The 14,397-nt window shown below is 34.8% G+C and overlaps 1 protein-coding gene across 1 annotated transcript; it reads left to right on the forward strand.

Moving 5' to 3' along the window:
• The first annotated feature begins 1,579 nt into the window (after window positions 1-1,579).
• LOC146541060 (uncharacterized) lies at window positions 1,580-10,130 on the forward strand. Its single transcript, XM_085194632.1, has 3 exons — window positions 1,580-3,971; window positions 9,818-9,907; window positions 10,066-10,130. Exons 1-3 carry the CDS (start codon window positions 1,580-1,582, stop codon window positions 10,128-10,130), a joined length of 2,547 nt encoding a protein of 848 aa, XP_085050758.1.
• The last annotated feature ends 4,267 nt before the right edge of the window (window positions 10,131-14,397 follow it).

Raw genomic sequence — 14,397 nt, forward strand, 5'->3', positions numbered from 1 at the left:
AATCACGAACTGTCCGTTATTTATCTTGCTACTAGGTGTAACAATTCAACTTTCGAGCGGGAACCGAACCCGTAATCGTTACAATCTAACATTGTTAAGCTGAAACACAACGGCCTCCTTAATATTTATAATTTTTATATTATGAGAACAAAATATATTTGCGGAAAAAAATATACAATGTTTTAATAAAATGTTGTGTGGGGCTTGAGCCCACTATCAATTAAGTGTAGGTGGATGATAGATAGAGACTTCCAAAGTACGATGCAACTAAGAATTGCTTATAAATTAGAATCTTCTAATGAGCATCTGCTCTTGTTTACTTTATTCCATAAAAATTATAAAATGTAATGTGATATAATGTACTAATGCCTCTTTACGCTTTATCACGTATATGAGGATTGGCAAAAGAAGTTCTCTCAGCAAATCCAGAAAGTGTTCTCCCTAAATTCAAGAGTTTGCGTGTTTCCCCTGCAGATCGAACCGACAACCATCACTTTTAGACTCAGACGCACCACTATGGTCCATTTGTATAAATTAAAAAAAAAAAAACCTTGACACAAAAAAACACTACAAAAATAGGTATGAGTAGCTTGGAAGCTGCTAATCCGATTTCATATAACATCGGAAAGAACCACCGCGATGAACGAGGTTTTCGATTAAAGAAAACCGCATTCAAGTGGCTTCATTCATTTAGGAGCTACGGCGCCACAGACAGACACATAGACTGTTTTTCTGTATACATGGAGATAGACAGACCGACGGGTCACACCTATATCACCCCTTCTTTCCCTTCACTTCCTTCTAGGGTGTGGCTTAAAAAAAGAAAAATAATCTATCTATATATATAAAAGGACTTGTCCTCACTGACTGAGGTAAGACGCACGCACAGCCGTAACCGCTGATGGTAGAAACGTTAAATTTGGACAAAAGTTTACTTTCGTAATCTGGACATCCACTAAGAAGGGATTTTGAAAAATTTTAACCCTAAAGGGGTGAAATAGGGGTTCAAAGTTTGTATGGAAAAAAATTTAAATCGGCACTGATTTTTATACAATTTGAAATTTAGATTTTTAAAAGTATTTAATTGAACACGTGTTTCATCGTTTTCTAGAATTCTCCCCCTAAGGGTGCAAATAAGGGGTTGAAAGTTTGTATAGGTCTTTTTTAAATCGTCATCAATTTTTATAAAATTTGAAATTCAGACTCTTAAACGTATATAATTAAACACATGTTTCATGGTTTTCTTGAATTCACCCCCTAAGGGTGCAAATAAGGGGTTGAAAGTTTGTATGGGAAAATTCTTAAATCGCCACCGATTTTTATAAAATTTGATATTTAGACTCTTAAAAATATTTAATTGAACATATGTTTCATGGTTTTCTAGAATTCACCCCCTAAGGGTGCAAATAAGGGGTTGAAAGTTTGTATGGAAAAATCTTTAAAACGCCACCGATTTTTATAAAATTTGAAATTTAGACCCTTAATAATATTTCATTGATGTTGCCCTTCGAATTCGCAACCGTCGTCGTCAGAAGACGACTATCGCACTGCGCCTTCGACTGCGGGTTCGGAGGAAGGAATGTCAGAGTCGGAAGGGCCGGCTTTAAGACCACGCCGGCGCGCCGACATCCCACCATCGGAGGGTTTGGAGCCAGGAGTGTCGAGGATGCTCAACAAGGCTCCCGCTACCGGTGGTAAAGTGCCTCGCATGAGATGGTCTCAACAGCTGAATGAGAGTGTCATGCGTGCGTACTATAGGGCAACAGAGGGGGGAACTAACCTCACTGCGTATCGTTCAAGGTTACTGTCTATGTTTCAGGAGCTTGAACCAACAGCGACCGTTACTGCACAGCGACTGTCGGACAGGGTGCGGATCATTCAGCGACGTCATCTGCTGGATGAATCCGTACTGGAAAGGCTACGCTTGAGCTTTCAGCAGGTCAATACTACCAACAACAACAGTTGCGACATCCGGTCACAGTTCCAGCACGCCAACATTGAGTCGCAAGGTAATATTGAGTTGTCTGTGAGTGCCCAGGATGATGAGCGATTGAGGAGAAGCTTGAAAGATGCTATTTTGGAATATGGTTCCATTCCGGTAAATCTCAGACCAAAATTGCCTCGTTTGCCTATGCATAGACGTAACATAGCACTAGTGAGGATTCTAGATCAACATTTGCCAAGTCATTTTAACAACTGTAACGATCTTACTGATACGCATTCATTGTTGTATTGTGGTGCTGTAGCTGTATGTCGTGTTGCTGGTGTACAGTTCCCAAATAAAGGGGGTACCAAGGCTTCAAAGCATACGGTGCCGGCATGGCAGTACGACACTGAAAAGCGTATCAATCTGACTAGAATCCTCATTGGCAAGCTAATAAGTTTCAAGTCGGGTAATCGTCGACCGAGGGTCATGCGGTTTGTGGCGGAAGCATTTGCTGGAACAAATTTAAAGCCCAGTGAGTATATGGCTAACGTCACAAACCGTATTGACTTTCTGAAACAGAAACTCTATGCATTGGCAAAACGCATTAGAAGATATAGAGAACGATGGGATCGATACAATCAGAATAGTGCCTTTCAAAAGAACCAACGGAGTGTATACAGGAAATGGGAACGTTCTGGGGATAGTGTGGTTAATTGCGAGATCCCGAATCCAGGTGCTAGTGCTGGTTTTTGGCGTAGTATATGGTCGGCTCCTGTTGAACACACTGAGGGTGAATGGTTTTGTGATATTGTGAAAAATTGCGAAAATATTATACCAATGCCATCAATAAAAATAAGCGAAATTGACGTGAGGTGTGCTATTCGTTATGCTAGTAATTGGAAATGTCCCGGGCTAGATGGGTTGCATAATTTCTGGCTGAAGTGGTTTCGCAGTTCACATTCCGTTTTCGCAACACAATTCCAGGATGCCCTTGACTCTGGATCGTTACCAACATTTCTGACAACAGGTGTGACATTCCTGTCATACAAATCCGGATGTACCACGGAGCCTAAAAACTATCGCCCAATAACATGCTTACCTACCATCTATAAGCTCCTTACATCTATTCTGAATAAAAAAATCACAGGACATATTGTTCGTAACAAAATTTTGGCACCGACTCAGAATGGATGTAAGGCTGGTGGCCGTGGTACAAAGGAACTTCTTCTCATTGACACAACTATAAGCCAACAGGTAAGGCGGAACAGGAAAAATCTCACTACTGCTTGGATAGACTATAAGAAGGCATATGATTCAGTGCCACATACTTGGCTCTTGAAGGTCTTGGAGTTATATAAGATTGATATTACTTTGAGATCATTTTTGGAGGCTTGTATGGGACAATGGGTCACTGTCCTTCGTCATCTAGGGGAGTGTGATATTCCTGCAACGTCTGAACCGATAAGGATAAAGAGGGGTATATTTCAGGGTGACAGTCTGAGTCCTTTATGGTTTTGCCTAGCTCTGAATCCTCTTAGCACTTTGTTAGAGGATTCAGGTTTAGGCTTTCGTCTTCGCCGGGGGGGTAAGGTCATATCTCACTTGCTGTACATGGATGATCTGAAATTATTTGCGTCAAAACGTTCTGATCTTATGCGGCTACTAAAGGTAACTCAAACCTTTAGTAGTGATATAGGAATGGAATTTGGCGTCGATAAATGTGCTAGCATGCATGTAGTGCGGGGGAGTGTGATCAGATCTGATAATATTTGCATTTCAGATTCTGTTTCCTTCAGAACTCTTGGTGAAGGTGAGACTTATAAATATCTTGGAATGTCTGAAGCATTGGGTATTGATGAGCGGAGCATAAAGCAATTGGTGAAGGAGCGTTTCTTTAGCCGCCTGAAAAAAGTGCTTGGCAGCCTTTTATCTGGTGGCAACAAGGTGCGTGCTTTCAACGGTTGGGTTATGCCGCTTTTAGCCTATACTTTTGGCATTGTAAGATGGACACAGACTGAGTTAGACTCCGTAGATCGCCAAATACGTAAATTGTTGACGACATACCGAATGCACCATCCGCGTTCGTCTGTAATGAGACTGTATATCCCGCGTAAGTGTGGAGGTCGTGGCTTTTTGAATGTCAAGAACCTCCATAACCACGAGGTATGCAGTCTTAGAGAATATTTTCTCAAGATTGACGTGGATATGCACAAGGATGTGGTAACAGTTGACAAAGGCCTTACTCCTCTTTCCTTGGGCAAAGAGAACTGGCGTCGGCCTGTAGTACTTACTACTTCTGATCGCATGGCTGTATGGAAGAGCAAGGAGCTGCATGGTAGATTCCATAGAGCCCTAGTGGGCCAGGACGTGGATACTGTTTCATCATTATCTTGGTTACAGTTCGGGGATCTTTTCGGAGAAACTGAAGGTTTTGTCTGTGCAATTATGGACGAAGTTATCAAGACACGGAACTACCAGAGACATATTATGAAAGATGGCACTATCGACATCTGCCGGGCGTGTCATCGACCTGGGGAGTCCCTCAGACATATTGTCTCTGGTTGTTCTCATCTTGCTAATGGCGAGTATTTGCATAGACACAATCAAGTAGCCAAGATAATACACCAGCAACTTGCTCTTCAATATGGCCTTGTAGAATTGGAGGTGCCTTACTACAGGTACAATCCCATGTCTGTTCTTGAAAATAGCTGTGCTTTGCTCTACTGGGATCGGTCTATTATTACTGACAGGTATATTGTTGCCAATAGACCTGATATAGTACTAGTAGACCGAGCGGCGCGCCGCGCAGTGATTGTTGACGTTACTATCCCACATGATGAAAATCTCGTGAAGGCCGAAAAAGAAAAACAATCTAAATATTTGGACCTAGCCCATGAGATTACCGCCATGTGGGATGTCAATGCGACTATCATTGTGCCGATAGTGGTTTCGGTTAACGGTTTAATAGCGAAAAGCCTCGACCAACACCTTAAGAGGCTATCGCTTAGCTGTTGGATCAAGAACCGGATACAGAAGGCAGTATTACTTGAGACGGCACGTATTGTGCGGAGGTTCCTCTCTCTGGAGCCCTAGCCACCGATGGCTTGGACCCTTGTCCCGCCCTCGGAAGTGTGGTTTTTTATATTTTTAAATGTATCTTTTTTATAATAATTTATATTTAAAAATGTAAAATTGATTCGCTTATTTAATAAAAGTATATTCTGTTTCATTGAACACATGTTTCGTGGTTTATTAGAATTCACCCCTAAATACGTAAGCGAAGCTGCGCGCGTCCGCTAGTATATACATAAAATACACTGCGAAGCAACTTTAACATTTGGTAAATATTACTTGTACCTAACTGTAGGCGATGGTCGTAGGTTCAAAACAATATTTTAATAGTCTCCACTTAAGTATTAAAATGTGATTGACAGACAGACATTTATATAAATACATAATCTATTGTATTTCATATTAGTATATTCTTTGAAGATTATTCTGACATTGACCCGTACTGAAAACGTATTACTCATAACATAACAACCCAAGCTAATGATTAGACCGCCTAATAAATATTGAGTCCAAGGTTCGATTCTGTCGATTTTTTCACAGCTATTATTGTATATGATTATTGTTTTTTTTTATAAACCTGAAAGCTTGCCTTTTAAGATAACAAAATATACTAAGCATGTTATAATTTTCCAATTTTGCATAAATTCGCGAACATAATTAATTGCATTCATAATGTTTGCAAAATCTTGTAGATTCTTATTAAATTCTCGCAGTATTGCTTCTTAAAACAATCAGTAATTAAATTTTGAAATCCTAAATTACTGCTTAAAGTTTTTTCATCATTTACTTTATCTTATCACGTATAGGTTGAGAACTAAACGTTTGGTAAATAATACAATTGATTATTAAAATTCCTGCACAAGATAACCAGGGGGAAACCGGGAACCTAGTGTTAAGAGTCCATTCCCATGAAGACTTTCATTCCGTGGCATTGCGTGTTGAATGGTGAAACTTAACTCGTACTTAATCAATTTTCAGAATTTCCACATGACGCGGTGAAGGCGAAACCGTAGGTAAAAATCTGTATATCTATATACAAGATCCGTAAGCAATGCCAAATGAAAACGTTATATTAAACTGCTCCATTAACCAAAGCTATACAAGGACGTAGAAAGGACGCATTGTTTGAAAACAATGTGTGGAAGATATTTGTTTGTATGAAGATAGCATCTCGGCTATGACGAAAGAGTCAGTCGACTGAAGAAATGTTTTAACGTCTGCAATTTAGATTAATTTCCCATTATTTTTTAATTACTTCGTCATTTGTAATTTGCGTTTTCGTTTGGCTTAAGGCGTGGGTGGAATTGTGAGGAATGGTTGTGGATTCAATTCTTACTGTCGGGAAATTTATATTTATTAAATAATTGTTGTCGTGAAAATATGAAGTTATATCCTCAGATAGATATGAGAAAGAGAAGGATATGAAGAGTGGGATGACAGCGGTCTGGTCGAAAGAGGTACACAGAGACCGTAGATTGGCGCTCCGTTTTTTCTGGCTTTCCCGCTAACAGATAAAGCGTCTAGCTTTCTATTCGCTATAAGCGGATGTTTACGTGTAATTAGTTATTCTATAAAATAATGTATGTATATTCATCCAATTCAATGATTAAAAATGGTTAGTCCAACACTTCCTGATATCCTCAACGAGACTAAAGTTTTAGCTTACAAAACTCTTATTATAGATTACCACAAACCTTATATAAGAGAAACAAACAAATAATCAAGTCCAACTAGCCTTTACTAACATTATAGAAACACGATTGTCCAGCCAATTCATTATGTAACTGAGACATCTTCGCCTAACCAAAATATGTAGATCTTTCTCACGCATCTACATCCTTGTAAAATAACTAAATTTAAAGTAAATAAAGTTCGTTTTGCAATAGTTAATTTAATTATGTGGTTCTTTTTGTATTGGTTAAGACATCGGTTTCGAAGTGATATAGTAATTGAAGGTACATTTGCACTGATAATGACTAAATTGTGCCTTGGAGCGATCGCGCGGACTTTTAAAGTTTTATAATATAAATTAAATATTACGAGGCCGTCGTGACTCAGTGGCACAGTGTGGCTGTAATATGATGGTTGTGAGTTCAATTCCCGCGTAGTAGAATGAGTTATTTAATTTTTCATTTTCTCTCTCTGGTTACCGAAGGCGCAGGGTAGAGTTTCGTTGGAAAGTAGGGAACGGATTGTCTTAACACTAAGTTCCTTCAGCTTCTATAAGAAGAATATAGGGGGCTTATTTTTATAAATAAAAAAAAAATTCAAATTGTTGCTCTTCTCATTAGAACTGCCTTACGATTCGACGTAAGCGACATGTTCATTCGACGGCTTAGTAGTGCTGAAGCAATCCATTTGGATAAAAAATATTTTGAATTTTAACTAATTTATTTTGTCTATATAATTATGAGTAATATATATATACTATTCTATGTATATGTATGTTAGTACATCTTAATTATCGTAAGCTTACTTTTTATAGCAAATAAAACACTTTATGAGTAGAGTGTAACCCAGTTGCTCTGAACTCGAGGCCGTCTGTAATCCTAATATAGTGAAGTACTGATAGACAAACAATTATTATTTTGTTTCTTATCATAAAAATACTATAATATAATTTTTAATATTACAATTGTCAAAGTTTGTAAAGATAGATATTGATTCACTTTCACGCATAAATTTCTGAACAGATTTAGGTAAAATTTTCCAATAATATAGATTATATTTATATACATCAAAAAAATATATTATAAGCTACAATTTATATAAAGATTTTGTATTTAATTTCAATACGCAGCGGGAATGTAAAAGAAAGATACTTTATATATATATTTTTATTTATTTAGTTTTTCTTACAGGCTACGAAATCAATTTAGAAGGAATTGATAAGTTACCCAATTCTACAATTGCCTCACCTGATATTTTTTAAAAAATATCTTTTACGTCTTTTTTGCTATCCGTACTTTTAAAATTGACAGTACTCATTAGCCCCAGCCTCCTGAACTTTGAATAATGATAAATCACACCCGAAGACATTAATAGTACCAAATAAAATAGTGTTCATTTACTACGTAATTATATTTAAAATCCATTATGTTTTAATAAATTATATTATTAGTCGAGTGTATTATATTATAATTAAGTATTTCATAGGTTAGTTTTGGTTGAGGTGGAAAGTTAATTTTAAGAGGCACGACTACACAGCATCAACGTTTGGCTGACAAACACGCAATAGTGTACTCGATTCCCATTTGATTGAGGATTTTCACTCAAGCGAATAAATTATTTTCATTTATTTGAACAATCGATTACAACAATTCGATTTACAAAAAATGGGAACGTGAAATTTCATAAGTAGGTATATCATAGAAAAAAAAATATTAGAAACTTATATTTGTTGTTCACTCCATACAAATGGCATATGCCCGCTCACTTAAGTTTGTTAACTGTTATAAGTTGTAGTTCCCGTTGACCTGATCCTGAAATTAGTACAGAAACCTCGGTAGACGAGTCCTACTTGTGCTTAAAACGAATTAAATGTTCGAAGTCATAGTGAATTCCACAAGCACAAGCATAAGCACAGCAGGGTAGGCAGAGGGAGCCTAGTGTTAACACACTCCGTTCACCATTTTTCTGGAGCCTCGTGTTAAGATACTAAAATTTTACGTACTGTATCTATTAAATGTAGATATCCAAGAAAAATTGTCAATAATAACAAGTGTATCGCATATGACTCCTCATCATTAAAGTATTAAGATATAAAAAACTAGTATTTCCCTTTACTTAGGACATATAAGGAAAAGGTCATCATTCTTGTCAATAGAAAGATTGAGTTAGATCATTAATTTGTAAATGATCTAGGATTTAAACGGACGTAACCATATATGGTAATCGTAATTAGATCGTTCCGGTGTTTCTTTATATTAATTTTGAATTTTATCTCGTTAATTTGATCACTTTGCGGAAATGCATTCTTTGTAAATGGTTACAGATTCCGATTCAGTTTTAATTTTTTTGTTCCACATTTTTTTTATGTAATGGCAGAATGTCACTCAATCTTTAACTAACTGTAAATATATACATATATTTTACTTCCTCTTTTTTTTTCTTTTTAACGTGTTTTTATTAGATCGACTAGTTCCTATGTAATTTTGTAATTACGTAATTAAATATAAGAAACTGAATTTACCATACCAACCACGTTTATAGGTAGACACATTTCCACTGCGCCACAACGGCCTCTGCCTACTTAGCACTAAATTGTAGATATTAAAGTAAGAGGAATACATTCTCTAATATTTTCTACATAAATAATAATCCTTCCGCCGAATCCTCGAAGCATTGAATGCTGAGAGGATGCAAAGAAATGAAAATATTAAATACTAGCGGCCCGCCCGCGGCTTCGCCTGCGTGAACTATGTTATTATTAATTTCTGTCTCCATGACTACGTCCTAGTGACGTCTATGCAAAATTTGAGACTCCATTTGTAGTAACGAAGTTTCATACAAATTTTCGACCCCAATTACAACCCCTTAGAAGTCGAATATTGCAAATTCCCGTCTTAGCGAGCGCCTACGTCCTATAAGTAGCTCCTATGCAAAATTTGAGATTCCTAGCACATGTAGTTTCTGAGATTTCGTGATGAGTGAGTGACCTTTCGATTTTATATATATAAATTTCATTCCCCCGACTGGAAATTGAACCCACAACCGTCGCGTTTACAGTCACACGCTTCTGGCGGCATTCTACAACGGCTTCATAAATAAATATAAATAATAATATAATATATTATAAATAAACAACTCATTATGCAGTACAAGTAGAATTTACTTGTACATGTGGAGGCATATTGACAGCGACGTCGATAATTTGCGGCAAAGTGTACGACACACCTATAGATACAAGTACTGTTGAATTCATATATTATGCTGTTTTACGTTGCATACGTGGCTTATTTTAATTTAATGTGTAATTATAATAATTGAAGCATAGATTTTAATAAAATAGAAAAAAAAAACAATAAGAACTTACATTTTAATAATAAAAATGTTCTCGAATGCAGGAAGTTCGTGTAAAAAGTATCAGGACGTCCTGAAGGGCATATATGAAGGGGTTACTAACGGCTGAAGAAAGCGGAAAAGGTAAGCAGAGACTGTAGTGTATGGCGCTCTCTTCTTTCTGGCTACTTGACTAATTTTTTTTCAATTCGTTACTGAATAGTTCCTGAGATCCGCTTTATTATTTAAATATTTCCCAAGGACTTGTCCCCACAGTTTCAAAAATTTACCAATAATTATTTAGACAAATTAACATAAAAAATAATTTATATATAGTAGTGCCAGCAACACTATAAAATAATATTAGTATATAAATAAATATTTACTTAGCAAGAACGGACATATACATGACGCGAGGTATCAACGTTGCGATCCTATCAGACCTTTAGCGTCAAATATTTTAACATGTTGATTTAAAAATTGTAAATAATTATTATGTATTAATTATTTTGTGTACTACAATAATGGAATTTAAATAATATTGATGGATGGATTGATTGATTGACGTATTAATGTGATAGTAAAGTTCTCATTTGATGTTCATAGTAGTTATTTTCTTTAAATTCTGTTAAATTCTTATAATTAATTTCTTACATTTTCTTCGTTAGAAGAAACGAAGAAAACGCCCTGGTTTCTGTACCTTAGAAGAAAAACGAGGGCTATACAGGATCGATTTGTTGTCCATATTTTTCCTCAAGAACTGGAGGTATCAAGCTAAAATTAATATGAAAGATTCATGTTTATAGTTGATTCCCTCAACGAACCGAACGAAACGCCACGACTGGCCTCAAATTAAAATGTGTAGCTATATTTAAATAACTTTAAATATTTGAAAAAATTACTCTTATTCTATCAAAATTGATAGCTGTTTCAAAGATGCTAGTTAATTTTTACTTAACATCATTGTTTAAGTTTAAAATACTTCAAAGTATAAAAATCCATAAATTATTATACCCAATTAATATGCTTTTATTAGGTATGGGTTTTGTTTGTAACCATGGTATTCTGTAGATATGTTGAAAAATTTAATAATATATATTATACTTAGGTGATAATATAAGAATATGGTATCATCGACTTTTTAGAGGTTATTAAGCCACTCGAGTGTAGGCTTATATAATTTATAGCAATCTACAGCGTTTGTATCACTTAGAAGTAGAAAATAATTACTGTTTGTACTAAGCAGGAATCGAACTAGTTATCTCCGGCCTACTACGTAAAGCTTCATAATTTTAACATTACTATACAATTTAAACAGCCGTATCATTATAAGATTATACATAATTATTAAGCGTTACATTCTACAACCACACACGAGTATGTGAATAACTAACAGTCATTTTTATTGACCTTTCATAACTTCCGATTATATACTTACATATTACGTATAATAAATCATCATCTTATTTTATTTTGTTCTGTTGTTTTTTATAGCTTATGAGTTTCTGAATTCAATTTAATAATTTTTTTTTTAATAGCTGAGGTTATCGTGGAGCAGTGGGAAGGCTTCTGACGTAAACGTAATGTTTGTAGGTTTGACACCGACGCTAGTAAATAAAGAATCTATAATATATAATAGTATATATGTGTTATAAAAGTAACACTGACTACTGACTACTGACTAAAGTAACAATGTGTTTTTTTTATTTCAAAAATTTTCATATATTTGTTATTATCTATTGTTATTTATTTTTAACCGACTTCCGTAAAGAGAAGGCTATCAATTCGATAGACTGTATTATTATTATTTTATGTTTCTTACCTCAGAAATTATGACTGGGTGAACCGATTTTGATGATTCCTTCTTCACTTCACGTTTTATCTCTAGCGGAGAGAGAGACTCAGAGTACCACTCCACTATGATCTACCATGACAGCATACATGCTCTCTGGAAAGTCCTCATGCGTTTTACGTGACCTTTCTTCAGTATCATCGATACTGTATTTTCAAAGGTGAGTGAGATCTCCCCCTCCCTCTTTTCCCACTCACTCTGACTTTATAAATCTTTTTTACCATTCTCACATCACCCATCCATACAATAATAATTACAATTCAATATTTATTAAATTTCAAATTAAATTTAATTCCAATAATATGCGGTCAAAGTATATAATAAAGTAACATTAAGCACGATATAATGTATATATAATTAGATAATTCTTTATAATAAGTATCAAATATGTCGAAGAGCAACATAAAATTATCTATACTTTAATATAAAGAGTTATTTTTTTACATTTTCATAATAAATATTAATGAAAGGACATGTAGGTTAAAGGTTGACGAAAGAGGATATCAATTATCAACTCTAATATCGAACAAAATTATACAAGTATTTGAGGCAGATATCTTGTCGTCCATGAATGTCTTAACAGTAGATTGTCTTTTTCTACCCCGTAATTTGAGGGATACAGCGTAAAAAAAATAAAAATGAACTCATTTCCGCTGTGGACAATTAGACATAGCCCAGCCATTACGATATATTTTTTTGTTCACGGCTAAGCAGTTGTTTTTTATATATTTTAAGGCTTTATGGATTTTACAATTATAATATATATTTATATTTAAAAAACATATAATCATTAAAAAAAGAATAATTACTAGATAATAATAATGTATATTATCACACAGTCCCTTCTAAGGCATAGCTAATTTTAAGTACTGAGTTTAAGAATTATCGTGCAACTCTAATCACAGGACCATCTTGGTTGTAGAAGATCATTATCATAATTTTAGCCAAATAAGGATTTATTTATACAAATACAATTGAAATTTTAAAATATTATAAAATACAGTTTTTATTTATACACGACCTTATCAATGAACAGAAGGTGTACAGTGACGAAATTTATTAGAACTAGGTTTTCTCTACCTAGCTTGCTCTATAATAAAAAACTAAGATTTCTATTTTCAAGTAAAAAATATCAAAGCGCGGCGTTGAGTTCCGCCATTCAACACGCAATGCCTCCGAAATTCAGAAAAAAGTAGGGAGCAACGAATCTCGGAGCCTGCAGCTGACTAGGCTCCCTCTGCCTAATGCCTACTATCTATTTGCGGGATACAGTATGAAGCTGCTTTTTTAATAACTAAACATCACTTTTTAGCTTAAGGGCGTTTCATTCATCTATTCACTAATTATTTTATTTTCAATAAATATCTAAAACAAGTATCCTTGAGGTTAGAGAATTTCTTAGAAGTACTCAGTAAATATCATTAATGTTACAAGAAAGACTAACGTGAGCTAAAAAAACTGAAGAGGTCACCTGTACTCCCATCATCTTATGACTTGAGTGAATGTTGCTTAACACTAATTGATCTAATAATGGTTGTACCATTGCTTGGATTATTATTGAGATATAAACATAGTTCACATATTATTTGTATTTTAATGTAATTTTCACATTTCTGCGAGATAGAAATATTCAGTTACTTTTTGACATTTTCGGTAAAATTTCCGGTCTTCTAGAAATATAACCTATATGTTCCTAGAAGACCGAAGAGACCGAAAATATGAATCAGAATTAAAATAGATACTTGATAAATAGTTCTTCTTTCGAAAATTGCTTGCATTCTAACATAATCAGGCCTTACCAGGTTTTCATTACAAAGAAGTATACAAATGTGAATAATTTTTATATATTATAATAACAAACCAAAGCATATTATATACATACAAATCCACGAGCAAAAGCTAGTCCGTTAAAAACTATTTAGCCACATAATTATTTCCATTACATTGTAAATATAACATAAAGGCCGTATTAACTTGTAAAAGAAGACGATAAATCTACCTGTTTCATTCACTGTGCTTCACATTCCAATACAATATTATGCAAAATTGCTACTTGCGTTTTGTATAGATCACGTAGAGTTAATAAGAGCTACGAATAGACACGATATAGAACTTTGAGCGCCCTTACGTTTAAAATTTCTTTTTTTTTTTATCGATAGAGTACTGGTATTTTTTATTTCCATTTATATAGACAGAATTGATAAATAGAGAGAATTGGAGACGAAAGAGTGGCGGCAGCAAGGATTTGTGAAGCATCAGTGAGTGATAAGAGAGCCAAGGATATGAGGACATAGGATTCCTTTGATGATATTCAAGAATAACGTGAAATATTATACATTTCTATTTCAAATATTTTACATTTCTAGAGTTTCAAATTTAAAATACATACAAATACATACTCTACATTCATTACGGCAATTCTTAACTTTCATAACTCTACCTGCGTACATCCTTTCAACTTGTCATTATTTGACGGATCCAAATACAATCGTACAACTAACTAAATTCATAAGCGCCTTTTAAAGATCGTGAGAAAAACGACGAT

This window comes from Heliconius melpomene, chromosome 1 (genome assembly GCF_056956725.1).
Source record: "Heliconius melpomene rosina isolate 202511_hmr_F chromosome 1, ASM5695672v1, whole genome shotgun sequence".
Taxonomy (NCBI): domain Eukaryota; kingdom Metazoa; phylum Arthropoda; class Insecta; order Lepidoptera; family Nymphalidae; genus Heliconius; species Heliconius melpomene.

What these genes read in the sequence shown, in the direction of transcription:
- LOC146541060 (XM_085194632.1), top strand. Translation starts at nt 1,580, where the DNA reads ATGTCAGAGTCGGAAGGGCCGGCTTTAAGACCACGCCGGCGCGCCGAC. An exon ending in CTCCGTAGATCGCCAAATAC is followed by an intron (nt 3,972 to 9,817) that starts GTAAATTGTTGA and finishes CTCATTATGCAG; the next exon opens with TACAAGTAGAATTTACTTGT. An exon ending in CGACACACCTATAGATACAA is followed by an intron (nt 9,908 to 10,065) that starts GTACTGTTGAAT and finishes TCTCGAATGCAG; the next exon opens with GAAGTTCGTGTAAAAAGTAT.